This window comes from Quercus robur, chromosome 4, assembly GCF_932294415.1.
Source record: "Quercus robur chromosome 4, dhQueRobu3.1, whole genome shotgun sequence".
In the NCBI taxonomy this organism is placed as follows: Eukaryota; Viridiplantae; Streptophyta; class Magnoliopsida; order Fagales; family Fagaceae; genus Quercus; species Quercus robur.
The window spans coordinates 74,194,839-74,217,400 of record NC_065537.1 but is presented as its reverse complement, the minus strand read 5'-3'; the positions used below and the strand labels follow the sequence as shown (position 1 = coordinate 74,217,400).

Here is a 22,562-nt window from a genome sequence, read left to right as displayed (position 1 = left end):
ACCATTGTCAAACAATAGGGCATTTAAAATTCTTGCTAGTAATGGTAGCCCCAACAGGTGAGGACAGCAAGAGCAGTCATATGCTGGCTGAACCGTTTGAGCTCTTTCAAGTTAGCAAGAAAAAAAGAACCAAATGCAGCAACCCATCCTTTGGAGGGGACGTCACATCTTCCCATCTACCACCAATTCCAAAGAGAGCCTGAGTAAGTCCCTCTCCACACTTGATCAGTGTGATTCAGCGGCCGTTAGAAGGTAAAGAAGCAGCACTAGCTATCAACTGCATAGTTTACCTGAGATTAAACAGAATGCCAAACTGGCCAAGTCAAATCCCAGTATCTCTTAAAAAACTCTAACTTATAAAACAAATGTATAATTCATCAAATACATATGCTGGAAAAATTGCATTATCTCAAAAGTATTTGTCTTGCACTTCAAAACTGCACAATAGAAATGCAGTAAAAGTATAATGAGGCAAGAGCAGCTCCAACAAGAATGAGAGTAAATGATTCTTTAATTAAGAAAAGGATGAGATTTTACAGTGACTTGAAAACATATCAGAGATTTAGAAATTTATATACAATGCAAAAGGACCAGCAACTAGTAGTGGCATAAATTGACAACGGATGTGTGAGGCACATGTTATTTACAAGCAAATGTGACCCTGCAAAACAGAAGGCAATGAATGAGCATGTTGAAAATCACCTAGTTCAAAAACTATATGTCAACTGTAGCATAATCTTGGGATCCAGAGCCTCTGGTTGAAAAACATCTAACAGCATCTCTTACATAGGTGTACCAAAAATATTTTTACTACTAGAAAGCTTTACTTTGTTCTGGAATATATATAGATAGATAAATTTGAACATATTTCTGGATGCCGTGAAGTTTTTCTATAAATTAATTTTTTAAAAAAAAAAAAAAAAAAAACTAAAATGTCTAATACTAAAGTTGTGGTATCACTATCATGATATACGGTCTGTAGAGCATAGGATAAGGCATTTATAACCATAAATGACATACCTTGAACAAATTATTATAAAACCAATTAATTTTTTTTTATTTACTACTACACATTATCCATTTTTTATTTTATCCTCGAAAACTTTAATCAATAATTTGGAGGAACAATTTTTTATAATTTTTTTCTTAATTCAATAAACAGATTGATTGGTAGTTTGCAGTTCGTTGATTGTTAAAAAATGCTTTTGACTTTTTAAATGAATGTGTAGATCAACAAATACATATGCTGGAAATTTAGAATTACCTTAGCTTAAACATTCACAAAAGTCTTTGTACGGGAGTTTTTCTACATTATTCTTCATTAAAAAAACAGAACATGCTGGCAAGACAAACATAATTGCAGCTCATTGAAAGTAACATTAGCTCTTCAAAAATGTTGATTGAAAGAGATGCATTTGGTAGGTCTATTATCATTCTATTCATCAATGGGATGATTTGAAGCAAATGTCCCTTATGCTAATATTGTCAGAGGCTTAAAACTTTACAGAGTTGACAAAGACTTAAAAAGCATTTATGATGATAGGTCCAAATTTTATACCAACAAATGACAGGTTCAAAGTTTATACCAACAATCACAAATCAGTTGAACAAACCTAACAATCATAGAGCATCTCTAGACTTTGATCTGTCATGGAACAAGCATCTCAGCAATCCTGTGCCAGCTTTCCCCCCTCTGCCTCTGGCACCATTGTCACACAATAGGACATTTTAAAATTCTTGGTGCTAGTCATAGCCCCAACAAGTGAGGAAAGCAAGAGCAGTCACATGTTGAACCTTTTGAGCTCTTTCAAGTTAGGAAGAGAAAAGGAACCAAAAGTAGCAACCTATCCCCCGGAGGGAACTTCACATCTTCCCATCTACCACCGGTTCCAAAATTTCAAAGAGAAAGCCTGAGCAAGTCCCTCTCCACACTTGATTAGTGCGTTTCAGCTGCTGTTAGAAGGTAAAGAAGTAGCACTAGCTATCAACCATCACATAGTTTACCTGAGATCAAACAACATGCCAAAAGGGCCAAGTCAAATCCCAATATTTCTTAAAATAATCTAAACTTATAAAACAAATGTATTAATCATCAAATACATATTCTGGAAAAATTGCATTACCTTGGGTTAATCATTCCCTCAAAAATATTTGTCTTGCACTTCAAAAGTGCAAAGTAGAAATGCAGTGAAAGTATAATGAGGTAAGAGCAGCTCTGGCAAGAATGAGAGTAAATGATTCTCAAATTAAAAAAAAGGATGAGCTTTCATAGTGACTTGAAAATATATCAGAGATTTAGGAATTTATGTACAATGCAAGGGACTGGCAGCTAGTAGTGGCATAAATTGGCAGCGGGTGTGTGAGGCACTTATTTACAAGTAAAATTGACCACACAAAACAAAAGGCAATGAATGAGCATGTTGAAAATCACATAGTTCAAAAACTATATGTCAACTGTAGCATAATCTTGGGATCCAAAGCCTTTGGTTGAAAAACATCTGACAGCATCTCTTACAGAGGAGGTGTGCATCCCTTCAGGCCGCATGATCACTTCATCATCAATTAATATGTTGAAGAAAATGGGCATTCTTGCTCCATTCTTTGCCCTTCTTCTTAATGGAACCATTCCTTCAACAAAAGACAACACCTAAAAAGTGCTTGATCTCAAGGCAGAAACAGATTATGACACCTTTCTTCAGCCAGCCCTTCATCAAGTAGTAACACTTTTTCAGATATATTTATCAACACATAAACTTATATTAATATAAAATTGAATGGAATGTACCTAATTGTAAAACAGTAGCTTGGGTTAAATTGGAATTTTAGCTCCTAAAATGACTTAGTCATCTATATGTATGCAAGGGATGTGATCAATCTTGTGTCACTTTTTTCCCTTCTTTTTTTGGTATCATTTCATCATCAAAGGGAATACAAGTACAATGACAACAAGTTAATTCAATAGATGTATAATTGAGCACGCATAGGTACAAGGAAAACAATTAGTGGATAAGCTGAATAATGGAGAGCGATGGAAAAGTAACAAAAAAAAAATTATGAAGTTAGGAATATTTGGAAGACATCCAAACAAACTCACATGGAAGACAATCAAGTTCTCAAGGTGTCATGAACTCACAATCACACTTGATATCCTGTAAAATGCCTAAAGGATATCTTTTCTTTCAAATCTAGGAGCCGGAATTGGAGTTATGAGGCACCATTCTCTACATTATTCTTCATTACAATACAGTATATAGGGCTGTCCAAATTTGAAGAAAACAAAACATGCTGGCAGGACATACATAATTACGGCTCACTGAATGTAAATTTAGCTCTTCGAAAATATTGATCGCAAGAGATGCATTTGGTAGGTTTATAATCATTATATTCATCAATGGGATGATTTGAAGCAATTGTCCCTTATGCATTTGTTAGAGGCTTAAAACTTTGCAGAGTTGACAAAGACTTAAAAAGCATTTTTGATGATAGGTTCAAAGTTTATAACAACAAACACAATTCAGTTGAACAAACCTAACAATCACAGGGCATCTTTGGACTTGATCTATCATGGAACAAGAATCTCAGCAATCTTTGGGCCAGCTTTCCCCCCTCTGCCTTGGCACCATTGTCACACAATATGGCATTTAAAATTCTCGATAGTAATGGTAGCCCCAACAGGTGAGGACAGCAAGAGCAGTCATATTCTGGCTGAACCTTTTGAGTTCTTTCAGGTTAGGAAGAAAAAAAGAACCAAATGCAGCAACCTATCCTCTGGAGGGGACGTCACATATTCCCATCTACCACCAATTCCAAAGAGAAAGCCTGAGTAAGTCCCTCTCCACACTTGATCAGTGTGATTCAGCGGCTGTTAAAAAGGTAAAGAAGTAGCACTAGCTATCAACTGCCACATAGTTTACCTGATATTAAACAACATGCCAAACTGGCCAAGTCAAATCCCAATATTTCTTAAAATACTCTAAACTTATAAAACAAATGTATTATTCATCAAATACATATGCTGGAAAAATTGCATTACCTCAAAAGCATTTGTCTTGCACTTCAAAATGGAACAGTCGAAACGCAGTGAAAGTATAGTGAGGCAAGAGCAGCCCTAGCAAGAATAAGAGTAAACGATTCTTTAATTAAGAAAAGGATGAGATTTCATAGTGACTTGAAAACATATCAGAGATTTAGAAATTTATATACAATGCAAAATAATCAATAGCTAGCAGTGGCATAAATTGACAGCAGATGTGTGAGGCACATGTTATTTGCAAGTAAATGTGACCCTACAAAACAAAAGGCAATGAATGAGCATGTTGAAAATCATCTAGTTCAAAAAATATATGCCAACTGAAGTATAATCTTGGGATCCAGAGCTTCTAGTTGAAATCTAACAGCATCTCTTACACAGGTGTGCCAAAAATATTTTTACTACTAGAAAGCTTTACTTTGTTCTGGAATATATATAGATAGATAAATCTGAACATTTTTCTGGTTGCCATGAAGTTTTTCTATAAATTAATTTTAAAAAAATAAAAAATAAATAAAATAAAATAAAATAAAAACTGAAACGTCTAATACTAAAGTTGTGGTATCAATATCATGATATATATATATATATATATATTTTTTTTTTGAGAAAGATGACTTGAATTTTATTCCTTAAGGCATGTCTGCTTGGTAAACATTCAAACAATGGGCTGGAACATCCTCCATCCATACATAATAACCTGTGATATGGCGTGCATATCTAGCAAGGTTGTGAGCAACTTTGTTATTTTCTCTACCTACGTATTGGAACCTAACCCCACTTAACCAGTTTGCCAAAGTTTGTGCATCCCGGATCAGCAAGCCATAAATGACATACCTTGAACAAATTATTATAAATCCAATTAATTTTTTTTATTTACTACTATACATTATCCATTTGTTATTTTATCCTCTAAAACTTTAATAAAATAATTTGAAGGAACAATTTTTTTATAATTTTTTTCTCAATTCAATAAACAAATTGATTGGTAGTTTGCAGTTCGTTGATTGTTAAAAAATGCTTTTAACTTTTTAAATGAATGTGTTGATCAACAAATACATATGCTGGAAATTAGCATTACCTTAGCTTAAACATCAGAAGTCTAGAGTAGAAATGTAGTGAATGTATAATGAGGCAAAAGCATCACCGGCAAGAATGAGAGTAGAGGATGAGCTTTTACAGTGACTTGAAGACTAATCAGATATTTTGGAGGTCTTTTTTTTTTTTTTTTTTTTTTTTTTTTTGGAGAATTGACATTTAGGAATTCATACACAATGTAGAAGGATTAGCAGCTAGCAGTGGCATGAAATTGACAGCGGGTGTGTAAGACACTTGTTATTTACAGGTAAAAGTAACACTGCAAAAGAAAAGGCAATGAAATGAGCATATATAACAATGTTGAAAATCACCCAGTTCAAATATTTCAACTGTAGCATGGTCTAATGCTTCCTTTATATATGTATATAGTTCTGTATGTTGGGGAGTTTTTCTTTAATTCATAATTAAATAACACACTAAAACTAAATCTAAACCTGTGGTTTATGATATATGGTCTATAGAGCTTATGATTAAGTTAAAAGAAAAGATACTTCAAAGCTTGGCATTAAAAAGTTAGATGAAATAAAATGATTTTGGTGAAAAAAATTTAAACTTTTCACTGTAGCTTGATGGGAGTTAATGAAAATGAGAATTAGTACCTGGGCAGAAGCGTTCTTCGACTCATAGCTCAATCAACGTATGCATATTCTGGGGATGTGGGCAATCTTGACCTGGCCCTCCCCTTTCTCATTTCCATACCGTTCTTTCAACAAGTGGCAATCAGAAATATGTAGCTCACAAAGAGTGGTAGGCAAAACGTCTTCTAGTAAGCAGTCAAGATTATTGCAGCTCCGAATACGCAAGTTTTTAAGAGAGGTAAGGAGTTGAAACCCCTTACCATTGAGCAATTTTAGATTTGGTAAATAACTGATGGCGAAATCAGTAAGATTAGGAGGCAGCAACGCCTCCTCTGGAAAGGACTCCAACTCGTTGCAATGATTAGAAATTGTGAAACTTCTGAGAGAGTGAAGACCTTGCAATCCCAATTCCATGCGACGGGAAATGAGTTTCTCACACCCGTGTATAGCAAGACTTTCTAAGCTGGAGGGCAAACCTCCCTCGGGAAAAGATTCAAGTTTTGGACACCCATACAGTTTCAAACCCACGAGAGATGGGAGGAGGGTATGCATCCCTTCAGGCAGTGACTTTAAATTTCTGCACACAAATATTACAATCTGAGACAAATTTGGAGCGCGCAGTCCTCCGCTGGGAAAGGAAACTAAATCAAGGCACTCAAAGAATTCCAAGCGATAGAGGGAAGTAAACTCTGGTAGAAATGACAAAATTGAATCACCGCCGCCCGCTATGAACACAGTTTTAAGTGATTGATAGTCATGACCATTTGGAATCTGTATTTTCCCTGTGCATACTAATTGATGGAGAGCTGGAGAATTAGGAAGCGAAGCAACAAGCTGCTTACACTGACTAATACGAAGTTCGGTCAAAGAGGGAAGTTGAACGGGCAAACCCCCCACTAAGCTTGGGACAATTATCAATATAAAGTTTTTGAAGACAAGAGAAAACTTCTCCTTCAAATATAACCCACTCCTGCCACTCTAGCATATTTTCAAATGATAAACACTCAAGGGCTCTGAACGGGTTAATCGTATTCCCGTAGAACTCAGGGCCCACACTTGATATTTCACCAAAACATTCAATTTCAAGGCTCTTGAGGTAAGGTAGCTGTCCAAGCGGAGGCAAGGAGAAGCAATTATCACAATCACGAAGCTCTATGGACACCATTTTAGAGAATGACGAGTCTCCTAACCATTTTGGAAAGCTTGTACCCTCATAATTAGTGATGGTGAGAGAATTCAAGTTTGTGCAAGGACACAACTGCTCGAGCATAATTCTTTCCTTTTCTGAATCTTCAGCGCCATGACCGTGTTTCCATTCCAACTTCAACTCAGATAAATCTTGCTTATTCTTTAATATAACCTCTGCAGTATCTTTATTTATACATTGAACGTTTTCCAAGTTCAATAGAGACAAAGTTTCAGAAAGATGCTGAAGCTCCACTAATTCTCTTATACTGGACCCATCATCACGTTTGCCCACAACAAAAACAGGTAATTTTATGAGATTTTTCATTTTACCCATATGTGGTGGCATCTCTTCCATTTTGGCTCCACTATTATCTAGGTGGCGCAAGTTGATTAGTTTACTCGTGTTCGTAGGCAACTTGGTGATGTACCGTGACAATATCAAGGTTTGCAAACAATACAAGTTACATATGGAATCGGGTAAGTGACTGATTTTAGTGCAAAGAATATTCAAATAACGAAGGTGCTTTAAATTATCAATGGAATTAGGCAACTCTCTTATTCCCATGCTAGACAATGATAACACCCGTAAGGTTTTAAATTCCTCCAACAAATCATCTATCATTATCTTCCCTACAGAGTTATAATTTTCCCATGGTAACAGTAACTGTTTTTCTCCCAAGAAGGTTCGCAAACCCTTTGCTTCATAAAGGAACTCAAATTTCTTAGAGTTATCAAATCGACCTTTAGGATATGAAAAATGACGTGTTTTTTCTGTTATTTTATTCAACTCATCATTTTCCACAAACCTAAAACAAAATTCTCCAGATATAAATGTTGTCAAGTCATTGACTAGGTCATGCATTATGAAACGTGATTCATTAGTACTTGATTGTTGAAGAAGTGACCTAGATACAAGATCATCAAAGTACCGTTCACCTATTTCTTCCATCCTCCCATTTTGTCAAAGTTCAGATGATAAGAAGTTAAATGGAAGCATTTCAAGATGAGTCATCAGATCAGGCAGAGAGGCAGAGTATTGGAGCAGAGCATTTGTGGATTAATTAGCTATTCCACTAAACGGCTACTGCATCAGATACGACCTGTAGTTTTAGTCTTGGATTAGTTGGTTATTATGTATGGACACGTGTAGTGTGATGATCAATTGTAGTTAGTTGATCCGTATATTCTGGAATTAGTTTAAAGTTAGTTATTTTATTTTCTTTTCACTAATTCTGGTATATAAGTCTTTTGTATTTCATTTCTTCATTATTCAATGAAATATCTCAGTTTTCTTCATTCTTGATTCTCCATCTATTTCTCTCTCTCTAGCTTCATTACATTGTAATACTCTGTTTTTCTTATATGGTATCAGAGCCTGAGCTCTCATCAATGGCGAATCAAGATCAAAACTCTTCATCTTCTGCTTCTCAATTTACTGCTCATCGTGAGCTTACTCCAATGGAGGATCCGAGAAGCCCTTTCTTCTTGCACCATGGAGAATCACCAGGTGCAATTCTAGTCACTCAACTCTTAACTGAGGACAATTACCCTAATTGGGCTAGGGCTATGCTTATGGCATTAGATGCGAAAAGCAAGCTAGGTTTTGTGGATGGATCCATTACGTATTCCATGGCTGTTACACCTCTGGAGAAGATTGCTTGGTCGAAGAACAATTCCATGATTTCCTCATGGATCCTGAATTCCGTTTCACCTCATATCACTGCAAGTGTGATTTACAGAAACACTGCAATGGAGGTTTGGAATTCACTCAGAAACCGTTTCTCCCAAGCCAATGGTCCACGGATTTCACAACTTCAGAAAATGATCTCAGCAATTATGCAAGGAGATGCAACAGTGACTACCTACTTCACTAATCTTCAAGCTTCTTGGGATCAATTGCTTAATCTTAGGCCTCTACCCTCTTGTTCTTGTGGAAGGTGTGTCTGTGGAGTGAATGATAAAATCACACTTTTCAATCATCAAGATACATTGATGCAATTCCTCAATGGCTTAAATGAAGCATTCTCACAAGTTAGGACTCAGATCCTAATGATGGAGCCAAGTCCCTCGATTGACAAAGCTTTTTCTTTGGTGATACAAGAAGAAAGGCAAAGGGCTTTAGGCTTCAATGGAGGTGGCGTGTCAGTTGATTCAACAGCTCTTGCAGTCAAGACTCAAGGGTTCAATCAAGGTGGGAAGAACAAAGGCAAGGGCAGACCTGTATGCAGCCACTGTGGCAAACTTGGCCATTTTATGGAGAAGTGTTACAAGTTAGTGGGATTTCCTCTAGGATACAAGCAAAAGGGCAGAGTTTCTGTGGCAAATCAAGTGACCTTTGATGGTGAAACTGATCAATTCAAAGCTGCACCACAATCAAGCTCTTTCCCTTTTACAGCTGAACAATGCCAGCAGTTACTGTCAATGCTGAGCTCACATGCATCTCCTTCCAATAATCAAGAGGTTATTCATGCAGCAAATTCAGCTCTCTCAGGTAATTCTTGTGCCTCTTTCCATAATTCCGTTTGCCTTAATTTGAAGAATTCAGTTTTTGCTGAAAATCCTTCAAACAAAACAGTCCACAATGCAGAAACTTGGGTTCTTGACACAGGAGCCACTGATCATATAATCCATTCTACATCTCTTTTTACCAATATAACTAGTTCATTATCATCTTTTGTGCATTTGCCTAATGGTGAAAAAGTCCTTGTTACACACATAGGCACAGTTCAACTCACTCCAACCTTGATTCTTGAAAATGTGATTTGTGTTCCAGCCTTTTCTTTTAATCTGATCTCAGTAAGCAAATTAACCAAATTCTTGTCATGTTGCTTAGTTTTCCTATCAAACTACTGTTTCATACAGGACCTTACTTGTTGGAAAGTGATTGGATTGGGTAAGCTTCATAACAACCTTTACCTGCTGCAAACCTCAGAGAATTGCAAGTCTGCATCAGAAGCCACTACTGTCCTAGAGTCAGTTTTCAAATCTTTTGTTCATTCTGTTTCCACTGTGAATAAGCCTTACTTGTGGCATCTTAGATTAGGACATGTGTCTGATGATAAACTTCCCTATTGTGTATCAAATGTACCCTCTCTTTCTTCAAATAAAGATTGTGTTGTATGTCCAATTGCAAAGCTTAAAAGACTACCCTTTCCCAATTCTAATCATCTATCTGAGCATGCCTTTGATTTAATACATTGTGATGTATGGGGACCATTTGCTAAAGTGACTCATGATGGTTTTAGATACTTTCTTACCATTGTAGATGATGCTACAAGGTCCACATGGGTTTATCTCATGAAATCTAAAACAGAAACTAGGCCCTTGTTAATCTCATTTTACAAAATGATCTTAACTCAATTTCAAACCAATATCAAAGTCATTAGGACTGATAATGCTCAAGAATTCTTTCTAAAAGACTTTTATGCTCAACATGGGGTTATCCATCAACACTCATGTGTTGCTACTCCACAACAAAACTCAGTTGTGGAAAGAAAGCATCAACACATTTTAAACATTGCTAGAGCATTAAAATTTCAGTCTAATATCCCACTTTGCTATTGGGGGGATTGTGTGTTTTAACTGCTGTACACATTATTAACAGGCTGCCTAGTACTGTTTTGAACCATAAAACTCCTTTTGAGAAACTTTATTGCAAAACCCCTTCTTATCTTCATTTAAGAGTGTTTGGATGTCTTTGTTTTGCATCTACTCTAGCTCATAATAGATCTAAATTTGCTCCTAGATCTATTCCTTGTGTTTTTATTGGCTACCCTTTTGGTGTTAAAGGTTACAAATTGTTAAATTTGGTCACAAAACAAATATTCATTTCAAGGGATGTTTCATTTCATGAACATGTCTTTCCTTTCATTTCTTCTGTCAACTCTCCCCAATCATCAATTTCTTTCCCTCATATATGTCCTAATGTGGCAATCCCAGTTGATGCCAAGTTTCTAGATCCTATTGTTCCTCCCCCAGGCATGTTTTCTTCCACTAATAGTCCCACTCAGGTTCCTAATCAAGTATTAGACCATATACTTCCTGTCAGTTCAGATTATGCAGAACCTGAATCTGTTATGTCAGATTCCAGTCATAACAATTCTGCAGAACCTGCTTCTTTGTCCCATGGTCACACTCCCATGGTTGTTCCATCTGCTCAACTTCCTTCTTTAAGAAGGTCTTCTAGGCCTTCCAAAACTCCTGCATACTTGCAAGACTATCAATGCAGCACTATCAGTTCAACTGAGCTTACACAGTCCACTCATCTCAACAACAAGTCAGGTACCAAATATCCTATTTCTTATTACATTGATTCTTCCCTTCTCTCTCCTTCCTATGCCAATTTTTGCTCCCTTATCACCTCAATCCCTGAACCAAGTTTCTATCATGAGGCTGTTAAGGATCCAAAATGGAAAGAGGCCATGAATGATGAGATTACAGCCTTGGTTTCCAATAATACTTGGACTCTTACTCCTTTGCCTTCCAACAAAAAGGCTATTGGATGCAAATGGGTCTATAGAGTAAAATACAAGGCAGATGGGTCTGTGGAGAGATATAAAGCAAGGCTAGTTGCAAAGGGGTTCACTCAAAAAGAGGGATTGGATTTTACTGATACATTCTCACCAGTTGCCAAGTTAACTACTGTTAAGACTCTTCTTGCCATTTCTGCTGTGAAAGGATGGCATTTAGTCCAATTAGATGTAAACAATGCATTCTTAAATGGGGACTTACATGAGGATGTCTATATGCAACTCCCTCAAGGCTTTCACAGCAAAGGGGGGAATGTTGTTTGCAAATTAAATAAGTCTCTATATGGCCTTAAACAGGCATCAAGACAATGGAATGCAAAATTCTGTTCTGTTATTAAGCTGCTGGGGTTTAAGCAATCAAAGGCCGATTATTCATTGTTTACAAGGAAATTTGATAGTTCTTTCATAGCATTGGTTGTTTATGTTGATGATATACTCATAGCTAGCAACAATGTTCAAGAAGTTGAAGCACTTAAAGTCTCTTTAGATCAACACTTCAAACTTAAAGACCTTGGAGGTTTGAAGTATTTTCTTGGCCTTGAGATAGCTAGATTAGATAAAGGAATTAGCTTATGCCAACGAAAATATGTTTTAGAGATTTTAAAGGATGCAGGAATGTCAGCTTGTAAGCCTAGTAAAATACCAATGGAACAGAATTTGAAGTTGAGCAAGCTTCAAGGTACATTGTTACCGGATCCTGGAGTTTACAGAAGGTTAGTGGGTAGGCTGTTGTACCTAACTATCACTAGACCAGACATAGCATACCCGGTTCACAAGCTGAGTCAGTTCATGTCCAAACCCAGGAAACCTCATTTAGATGCAGCTTACAAGGTTTTGCAGTACATAAAGGGGTGTCCAGGTCAAGGGATTTTCCTATCTGCATCTTCAGATTTTCATTTGAAAGCTTATACAGATGCTGATTGGGCATCTTGTATAGACACCAGACGATCAACCACAGGGTATTGTATATTTTTGGGTGATTCTTTAATCTCTTGGAAGTCTAAGAAACAATCTATAGTATCTAGATCTTCAGCTGAGGCAGAATATAGAGCTATGGCTGTTACAGTGTGTGAGTTGACTTGGCTGCTAGCATTATTAAAGGATTTGGAGATCTATCATCCTCAACCTGCTCTGTTATTTTGTGACAATCAAGCAACCATTTATATTGGAGAAAATCCTGTATTCCATGAGAGAACCAAACACATAGAAGTTGACTGTCATGTTGTCAGAGATAAGGTGCAAGACAATGTGATTAGATTGTTCTTCACTCCCACACACACATAACTGGCAGACTTACTCACTAAGGCCCTTAACAGTTCACAGCTGAGATACTTGTTAAGTAAAATGAATGTTATGAATATCCACAACTCAGCTTTTCATACTAAGGGGGAATGTAAAAAAATTTAGATGATAAAGGGTCAGATACAAAGAAGACAGATGCAAGCAACAGTTCAGATTCTCATCTTGAGGGGGAATGTCAAAGTTCAGATGATAAGAAGTTAAATGGAAGCATTTCAAGATGAGTCATCAGATCAGGCAGAGAGGCAGAGTATTGGAGCAGAGCATTTGTGGATTAATTAGCTATTCCACTAAACGGCTACTGCATCAGATACGACCTGTAGTTTTAGTCTTGGATTAGTTGGTTATTATGTATGGACACGTGTAGTGTGATGATCAATTGTAGTTAGTTGATCCGTATATTCTGGAATTAGTTTAAAGTTAGTTATTTTATTTTCTTTTCACTAATTCTGGTATATAAGTCTTTTGTATTTCATTTCTTCATTATTCAATGAAATATCTCAGTTTTCTTCATTCTTGATTCTCCATCTATTTCTCTCTCTCTAGCTTCATTACATTGTAATACTCTGTTTTTCTTATACATTTCCTTTGGATTGCCGTAAAAAATTTTGTGCCATCCACAACAAGACCAACTCCTCTTTTTTAAATTCATAACCCTTTGGAAGGATGGAACAATAAGCAAAGCAATGCTTCAAATGTGATGGGAGGTAGTGGTAGCTCAATCTTAGAGACGGAAGGATGTCACTTTCTTTTTCTGGTAAATTCCATATATCACTCTTCAAAATCATTGTCCACTCCTTTGGATCTTGCTCACAACGCAGCAAACCACCAAGTGTTTTTGCTGCCAAAGGTAAGCCTTTACACTTCTGGACAATTTGCCTACCAATATCCTCTAGAATTGGATCACTAGCCTTTCCATTTATAAATGTGTGTTTTTTAAACAATGACCAGCACTCTTTTTCTGATAATTGTCTTAGAAAAAAATCTGCAACAGTGCGGACATTTGATGCGACTTTTGTACTGCGTGTAGTAACAATGATCTTAATCTCCTTTGCACCACATCTGAAAACTTTAAGTAGCTCAGCCCAATCACTATATTTCTCATTCCAAACATCGTCTAAAACGAGGAAAACTTTCTTCTCCATGAATTTCTCTCTAATTTTATTTTGCAGAAAATTCATGTTTTGATTGTCACAAGCAGAGGAAGTGACCTCCTCAAAAATTGTTTTTGCTATCCTAAAATTATCAAAATTTTCTGAAACGCAAACCCAAGCTTTGAGATCAAAACTCTCATTAATTCTTTTGTCATTGAAAACAAACCGAGCAAGAGTAGTTTTTCCAACTCCACCCATAGCCACTATGGGAACAACACATATCCCATCAACACTTGCACCATTAGATTGGAACTTCTCAAATATCCCCTCCTTGTCCTTGTCTCTACCAAATACACCATATTCTTCAGGGCAAGAAGTTGTCAATGGTCTTGATTGTATACCTTTAAGACCAGGGGTATCCTTCAGGGCAACACTAGCAACAAGACTAAGGACATCCTTTTGTTTTATAACATATTCTAAATTATCCAGAATTTTTTCTAGCTTCGATTGTATATCACATGAATTAGCAGAGAAGAAGTCCCATACCGTACTAGTGCTGGTTTGAAATTCAGCTTCTGACTTGGATCGTAAGGCTTCAGTGGCAATCTCATCGAGGAGGTCATCCGCAACATAAACAGCATCTTTAAGCTCGTTCAGCCACCGTTTCACATTTGGGTATTCAAATTGCTTCTCCTCCACATCACTGAGCGCTGAATCAGCAGTTATCAGCACTAACTTCAGCTTTCGCACCAATCCTTCAATAACTTTGCTTCCCTTGAGAAAGTTGACAACGTCACGAGAGGCCACTCTGTCAAACGCCACCTGAAGGAATACAGAGAAAACTGCTCCACCCACAAACTCTGCAGCCATGCTTTCTTCTGTGCAAAAAGACGTGAGTGGTGAAAGAGAATGCAAACAAGAGAACCGAGAGAGAGTGAGAGAGAAATGTGATCGGTGAAAGTGTTTTTTTTGTTTTGCAGTAACTCTTAAAATACTTCCTCTATTGCTTTTAAGGCGTGCAGCTGAAAGGTCCTTTGTTTACTAATCTAGGTGTGAACCAAATGTTGGCGGCACGAAGAGCAGCTCTGTTTGCAAGGGAACTTGGTTTTAGTCGGGTTTGTTTTGAAGGGGATGCGGAGCTAGTGGTGAAATGCTTGCAGTCGGGGTCGGATTCAAATGCTTTGACAGGCCACTTAGTAAAAGACTTTATGTCTATAAGGGGGTATTTTCAGTCCTCCTCTATCATCCATGTAAGGCGGCAGGGCAATCATGTAGCCCATGCGCTAGCTAGGGATGCTAGGTTTTCTTTTCCTTTAAGAGTTTGGATAGAGGAAGTGCCTCCAAATATTTTCAGCTTTGTTGTAAAAGATTTGCAGTAGTAATGTTATTCTCTCCCTTCCTTGAGTAGGGAGGTTTCTCAAAAAAAAAAAAAAAAGGTGTGAACCAAATGTGAACCACTGATTGATGTCAATGAATAATTGCGCGTTCTGGTGGATCCCACATTCCAGACACAGTTATATGCACAAAAATGGACAAAGAATTTGACATATATGACTCTTTGTGCAACTGTGTTGCCTATCAGTCTGTGTGGTTCCTACTAACAAATAAAAAAGTGATCGAGTGACCACGAAAATTTATCTAGTTAAATGAGTTTATTTTCGTGGGTTTATTATACAAAATTACAATTATTCATTTTAAAAAAAGTGTACTTAACAAATAAACTAAAGAAGCAATGGATATAATCTCATCCAGCTTTGATCTTAGAATGGTTGGTGTTAGTCAAACCATTATATCCTTAGGTTAGCATTGGTGCGAGGTGTCTCTTTTTCTATAATTTCTGATAATAGAAAGGAGCAGTTGAAAGATTATAATCAACAAGTAGTGTTTTTTACTCAAACCATTATTTTCCTTGAGGTTACAATTGGATTGGGGCGTCTTTTCTTGTATTGTTTGTAACTTTATATGAAGAAAATTCAATGCGGGTCAAGGTTTTTTTTCAGCCAGTGAAAGGAACTACACTTCCTAAAAATAAATAGTAAACCTAGTGGAAGTCACTTCCTAGCAACTTCTTAAATCAAATCAGAGCCGTCCAATCTTTTTTCATGGTTTTTGTTTCTCTTGACCTTGGAATCTTGTTTTTTTTCTATGGGGATTTGGGTTTTTATGAACCCACTAGAATAAGAAAATTTGTAAGGGGGAGAAATTGATAATAACATTCATGTAACTTGCTTTAGGAGAAGTGGAGAACATAGTTGTTGACTTGTAAAGGCTAACTACATGAGGATTCTTTTAAAATGAGACAAATCAAGAGACAGATGTCTCGTAATGTTTGTAACTATTTTCTGTGGAAGGAAGTCAAGTAACAAGTTTAGGCTCCAAAAGTAAAAATCAAAAAATCGAGTGGAAGTTGATTGCTAAAAATGAAGATGAAAGAGATAGGACAGCTGATTTTAATGGGGTGACTGAATTACGCGTTGTGGTAGATCCCACACAGTTATTGGTCTTCCAAAAGGCACATTTACAATCTAACTTGTAAAAGTTGTTGTCCTTTTTAACAGCCTGATATGGCATTATCATTTAAGGCTTTTCTAGGTGGATTAATGACATTTTATAACATAAGTTATTGGTTAAGAAATTGAATGGTCCAGATTAAATGAACTCTACGTGGTAGAGTACTCTAAGGAGCTCTAAAAATCTTGATCCAAGTAGGAAATGGAAATGTATGGCTTAGGAGTGTTTGGTAGAAAGATTTAAACTACGGTTCTTAGTTTTCAAGTGCTAAAAATTGTGACTGCTATGTATTTTTTGCGTGATAATCACTCCACAAGTACAAATTCTTGTGGGTTGGAGAATAAGGGTTGTGATTCATATCTCTAGGAGGGAGTTCCACACACATATATACACTTAGTTTTCAAATAACAGTTTTGAATGACATGGTTATAATTAATTTCAAAATCATGGGACCCACAAGATGTTGAAAAATACATAAAACACACTTTTGTTAAAAAGAAATACTTATGCAAAACACTTGAGTGTGTGGTTTCAATTTTTTTTTTCAAAAAAGTTATAAAAATATGGTATCAAACACAATTTTTTACATTATGAATACTCAAAATATACTTCTTTTTTTTAAAAAAAATTTTACCATAATTTTTAATTCCAAATTACTACCAAACCAAATGGGCTTAGCGACACAGACATTATGGAGTGAATACTAAATACCTCATCACATTACACCCCAAATGAATTAATAAATCATTAAATAGTCATAGGCTGAACTGTTTAAGAACTTAGGTTTAGTGTAAGAAATGGGCCAATCGTAAGCTTTATTTGGATCACTGGAGTTCAATGGTCCATTAAGAGAATGACTTGATGACCCATTAAATTTGTTTGATGAAGGATTGCAAGTTTTTGTAAGCTATTGCGTCTTGAATTGGAATGTTTCTATCTGTCTATGGTGTTTCCTACCAACTTCTTGAATCAAATCAGAGTCGTTCAATCTTTTTTCATGATTTATGTTTCTCTTGGCCCTGGAATCTTGTTTTTTCAATGGGAATTTGGGTATTTTATGAACCCAACGGAGTAAGAACATTTCTAAGGGAAAGAAATTGATAATAACGTTCATGAAACTTGCTTCTTCTTTTTTCTTTTTTTCTTTTTTAGGGTGTTACTTTGAGAGACAGTAATGGGACATGGGTTACAGGTTTTGGTAGAGCTATTAAGAGTCACTATTAGTATGATGGCCAAAATTTGGGTCCTTGTTAGAGATGGTCTCACTAAGGCAAAATTGAGATTAATATCTTTGTAACTTAACTTCAGGGATCCCACAAGCTTTGTACATAAGAAGAGAGAGGGATGAGATTAGTGTCTTTATAAAGATGATAAGTTGGTCGAGCAATAGAGAGGTCTTTTGATGGACTTTGTTGTCACCCTCCGATTAACTATTTTATTTATATATTTTTTTAATTGAGTACAAATTTAGTTTAATCATGGACAAGGACATGTATTGGTAAAACAAAACATCAATAACAGCAAGAACAATGACTGACTCATGTGCTTTGGACTGTTCATATTATGAGTTTGATATTGTTGAATGTTCAAAAATACTTGGGATGGCCTATGGGCTTAAAATGCTTCTCTTCTCTATCTCCTTTTCCTCAAAATCAGCTAGGTTGGGCAAGAAAGGTTCTGGATTGAGTTGTGAGTGTTTAGATATGGATCAGACTATGTGATTGTTGGCTTTTCAATTGGTTGGGTCAAGACCCGCAATATTAACACAGTGGGCTATCTTTTAGTGTTTACGTTGTATAGAGCCCATTTGTTTTGACCAGACCAGTACAACGTTCTCCTCCTATAAACCCCATCTATGATACGAATAGGATCTAATCTCAAGGATTTAATTATCTTTTATTTAGATTTTGATATAACATATTCATTTGATTTGAAATAGTTTAGATGTTTTACATAAGAAAGTTCTACGTAGTGTAGAAGTTAAAAAACTCCTTTGGAAATAAGTAGAATACTCCATAATACTAGAAAAGTACTTTAAAAATATGAAGTTAGAAAAATTGAGGATTCAAGAATTTGACTACAAATTTTGAACTCTAATTTAATTTAACTCTTTTATTGAGGAATAATGTGAATATGATGATTTAGTTAAGTAATATCCTTTTTTTTTTTTTTTTTTAAAGAGGGGGCCCTTAGGTTCAATGCACAAGAGAAAAAGGCTAAAAATGCATCCCTGTGCATTGGAGATAATTTTCGCTTATTTGGAGGGCATGTTGACTCACATTGTCTACATTACAGTTGTTGTTCGTTAATCAAATGCTCCAAAAATATATAATAGGGTGCATCTTTTAGCAAATTGAAATTGATTATAATTCATCATTGTATATTTAAATGGGTTGAAAGTTTGGTTAAATAATTAAATTTCTTAATTTTTAAAATGACAATTCCTAATATATCACAATGAATTGGTCAACCAGTAAGAGCAAAAGAATTTGAAAAATGTCTTTGACAAAATTTGGCTACAAAATTTCTTTTATTTTGATGCGATGACTACAAATTTAGTTGTAATTTTTTTTTTTTTTTTTGAGAAACAAAATTTAGTTGTAATCTAAAGTTACAGTCAATAATAAAATAATAAGAAAATGAGTGTGTCCTTATTATGTAAATTGAATATTATAGAAATACATGTTATCTTCTTATTCCTATTGTAGCCAAACTTTGTCTGTAACTTAATAACTCCTTTTTTTAGCACCCTAAGAAAATAATTATTAAAAAAAAAAAAAAAAAAACACTCAGTACCTCCTCTCCAAGAATAGCTCGAAGAGCTTCATATTGAGATCTTTTTGAGGGAAAGATCTAATAGTTTGCGTCTGCCACTTTGTAAAGCCCATGGTTGGGAAAATGATACTTCATTAATGTTTGCCTCATTCATATTTAATGGGCTTCAAACCACTTTTGGGCCTAATATTCACTACAGTAAATTTGGAACGATCCTCTTATTCAATTTCTTTGACCAACCAGGCCACATCATCAATAACGGCCATAACAGAATTTTCCCAATGCTGAGAAAGGCAACGCCAACACTATTTACTTTTCCCACAAGATTCATACTATTTTGAGCTATTAATATAAATCGGTTTTTTGGACATGTATTTTCCTATATATACAAGTTCCAATTATACAAGTAGCATTTTAAATTTTCCTAAAAATTCAAAATTGCCAAACACTAAATAAATCAATTTCATGTCTCTAATTTTCAATTCCAACTGTAAGCTATATAATTCAACCTTCATTATGTCAAGAGTCTTGTAACTCAATTAGTACTTTCTAGTATTTCTAATAGAGACGTCGTGTGTGCATTTGATGAATTCGTTTCCTTCAATAAATTTTGTTTATCATGTAAATATATAATTTTACACAATTTTTTAAAAATATTGTACTTAAAAAATAAACAAAATAAAATATGGAAGAGATGGGTTCAAGTTACACCTGGTGTAACTCTAAAGAGTTACACATTTTCTAAACCATTGGATTTAAGTAGATCCAATGGTAAAAAAAATGCACTCATTAATGCTAATATTTTGATAAAGATCTCATTTATTATCCTTATTTATAACATTCTATATCTATCTCTAATCCCAAAAATAGGTATATTTTTCTCTCTGTTCTCTCTTTCTCATCCACTACACGTTTTTGACAGGAAACCATTGATGCAATAATCTCCTCTCCCTCTCCTTCCCCCATCCCCTCCGATGTGGTCAATGTGTTATGGTGTCCAGCCCTTTTATCATCCTTTGAATTTTACAAATCCTTTGCCAATTTATTTATTTATTTGCTCTAGTTCGGCCCTAGATTTCTAGTTCTAGGTCTATAGCTCTTATTATCGATGATTAGCGTTTGAACATGGGTTTTTGTAAAAAAGGGTAATTTCGTTTCAGCAGAAACCATATTGAGAATGGATTAGATTTTGAATTGGGTATTTGTCAAAGCGAACAAAAAAATCATATATTTTTTTTTGCACTGTGTGAGGGGGAGTATTTGAAGTTCGATCCTTCATCAATTTGTGTCAATTCGAAATTTGGTGGTGGTTCTAGAAGTTGGGTTAGGGAGTAAATTATCCTTGTGGAAATGAAGTTATTGGTAACTGGCTCAAGCTTGGCTTTAATATGTGGAGATTTGAGATTTGGTAATTGTGTCAATTATTTTCGTTGTATAGTTGTGGGTTTACCTAAGATGAAATGGTTTGTTTACTTTTTAGTTTTTACAACTCTCTTAACTATAGTGTTTAAAATAAAATTTTCTAGAGTCTCTGCTAATTTAAACATCCTGTTTGTTTTGATGGAAATTTTTTTGTGAAAATAGTTTCTTTTACATTTTCCTATGTTTGATAATATCATAAATAATAAATCAAAATAAAACTATTATTGATTAACAAAAAAGAAAAAGTTATGAAAAATCCTATGAAAATATGACTTATTTTTTTAAAGATTGCTTTCTTCTAAAATTATCATCAACAAAAAAAAAAAAAAAAAAAAAAAAAAAAAAATTATCTCAAATTCTCAAGCCACGCTAAATAAAAAAAAAAGTTAAAAGATAATATAGAAATTATTAAAAATAATTTCATTTCATTCTAAGGTTATTATCAAATATAGAAAAATAAGATAATTTAAAAAATATATTTTAAAACATTAATGTGGAATAACACTTCCCCTTAATGTGATATAATGATCATATATAGGCTTATATGACATCAAAGCATCATGAAAATAATGAAATAGGCCCGCTAGCATATTAAGATGATATATGAAGAACCTCTATTTTAGTACACAAAAATTGTAAAAATAAATTCGAAGCTAAAATTCTTCTATCCTTGATTCTGGGGAAGATTAAAAGTGTTCCATTATCTGGTTGGAGAATAAGTTATCAGAATTTCAATTTTTGTTTTAATTCATTGAAGATGAATCCTGTCTATAATATTCAATCAACGTTCTATTAATCTTTTCCTTTCTTGGTAAGAAATACTGTTATAGTGTTATAGTATTATATGCAAAAAATGGAGGTGGAAGAGTAATGGAGGAGAGAGAAACGTGTAGTGGATGAGAAAGAGAGAGTAGAGCGAAAAATATACTTATTTTTGGGATTAGAGATAGGTATGAAATGTTATAAATAAGGATAATAAATGAGATCCTTATCAGAATATCAGCATTAATGAGTATATTTTTTGACCGTAAGATCTACTTAAATCCAATGGTTTAGAAAATGTGTAACTTGAACCCATCTATATATATATATATATATATATATATATATAAATCTAAAATTTCATTCAACAAAGCAAATAAAGAGTTTTTCCTCCAAGTATACCAAACAAATTCGAAGAGTTATTACAACAAACATAAGTACATTACTATTAACAAAGTTAACTAACTTAGCTAAAGCATGAGATACTGCATTTTTAAAATATTGTTGTGGGATAATAATGAATGTATTGCTTGGTTGGACTTGGTGTTACACAAGCAGTATTTCCTTGGGAAGTAAATTCAATCTGGGTCAAGTATTTTTAGAAATAGCGTTTGGGCTTTAGGTCCATTTAGAGCCCACTTTTAGAACGAACTTATTTTCCTTTTTTGTTTTTCTTATTCGGATATGACTATGAGCCCATTTATATTATATTTTGGAATTTTTAGAGCTCTTTATGTTTTGGCACCAAAGAATTAAATACCTTGTCACACCCCAAAGAAGTAATATATGATACATCATTATTAAAGAGTATTGATAGGCTGAACTGTTCAAGAACTTGGACCGAGTCTAGGAATGAGTAATATACAAAGGGCTTTTAGTTGGATCAATAGAACCGCATGGTTCGTTAAGGAAACTGCTTAAAAGCCCATTAAAATAATGTGAAATACACAACCCCAATAAAGGAAGAAATAGGGACGAGATTAGTATCTTTGAATGGTGTTTATTACACACAAATTCTTGCACACAAACATACACAAGCAAAATTTTCATTGAAAGTCACTATATTCAATTTTGTGCAAGGGTTTGTAGGTAACAACAATTACCCATCTTTGTGAGGATAATAAAAAACTGAGAGGTCTTGGAGATAGGGAGCTACCAAAGTGATGGAAAAACACAACAAAATCTACAAGAATTTAGATGAAGGAGTTTGTTGCCCCCCTCCAATGTGAAACGAAATCTTCTATATTCAAATTTTACTTTTAAAATAAATAAATAA

General features: G+C 34.9%; 3 protein-coding genes across 3 annotated transcripts; 1 reads left to right on the top strand and 2 right to left on the bottom strand.

Annotated features, from left to right (window-relative positions):
- Positions 1 to 5,760: 5,760 nt before the first annotated feature.
- On the bottom strand, positions 5,761 to 7,843 carry LOC126722580 (putative disease resistance protein At3g14460). Its single transcript, XM_050425727.1, has 2 exons — positions 6,709 to 7,843; positions 5,761 to 6,602 (listed from the first exon to the last, which is right to left on the bottom strand). The coding sequence occupies exons 1-2, from the start codon at positions 7,841 to 7,843 to the stop codon at positions 5,761 to 5,763; spliced, it is 1,977 nt and encodes a 658-aa protein (XP_050281684.1).
- A 38-nt stretch (positions 7,844 to 7,881) lies between these two features.
- Positions 7,882 to 9,184, top strand: LOC126722579 (uncharacterized). The gene is made up of 3 exons (XM_050425726.1): positions 7,882 to 7,927; positions 8,267 to 9,114; positions 9,170 to 9,184. The coding sequence occupies exons 1-3, from the start codon at positions 7,882 to 7,884 to the stop codon at positions 9,182 to 9,184; spliced, it is 909 nt and encodes a 302-aa protein (XP_050281683.1).
- Positions 9,185 to 13,297: 4,113 nt separating this feature from the next.
- Positions 13,298 to 14,875, bottom strand: LOC126722577 (putative disease resistance RPP13-like protein 1). Its single transcript, XM_050425725.1, has one exon. It carries the CDS (start codon positions 14,684 to 14,686, stop codon positions 13,298 to 13,300), a length of 1,389 nt encoding a protein of 462 aa, XP_050281682.1. The 5' UTR covers positions 14,687 to 14,875.
- Positions 14,876 to 22,562: the final 7,687 nt, after the last annotated feature.

What these genes read in the sequence shown, in the direction of transcription:
- LOC126722577 (XM_050425725.1), bottom strand. Translation starts at nt 14,686, where the DNA reads ATGGCTGCAGAGTTTGTGGGTGGAGCAGTTTTCTCTGTATTCCTTCAG.
- LOC126722580 (XM_050425727.1), bottom strand. Translation starts at nt 7,843, where the DNA reads ATGGAAGAAATAGGTGAACGGTACTTTGATGATCTTGTATCTAGGTCA. An exon ending in CCCGTTCAGAGCCCTTGAGT is followed by an intron (nt 6,603 to 6,708) that starts GTTTATCATTTG and finishes TCCCAAGCTTAG; the next exon opens with TGGGGGGTTTGCCCGTTCAA.
- LOC126722579 (XM_050425726.1), top strand. Translation starts at nt 7,882, where the DNA reads ATGGAAGCATTTCAAGATGAGTCATCAGATCAGGCAGAGAGGCAGA. An exon ending in AGATCAGGCAGAGAGGCAGA is followed by an intron (nt 7,928 to 8,266) that starts GTATTGGAGCAG and finishes ATATGGTATCAG; the next exon opens with AGCCTGAGCTCTCATCAATG.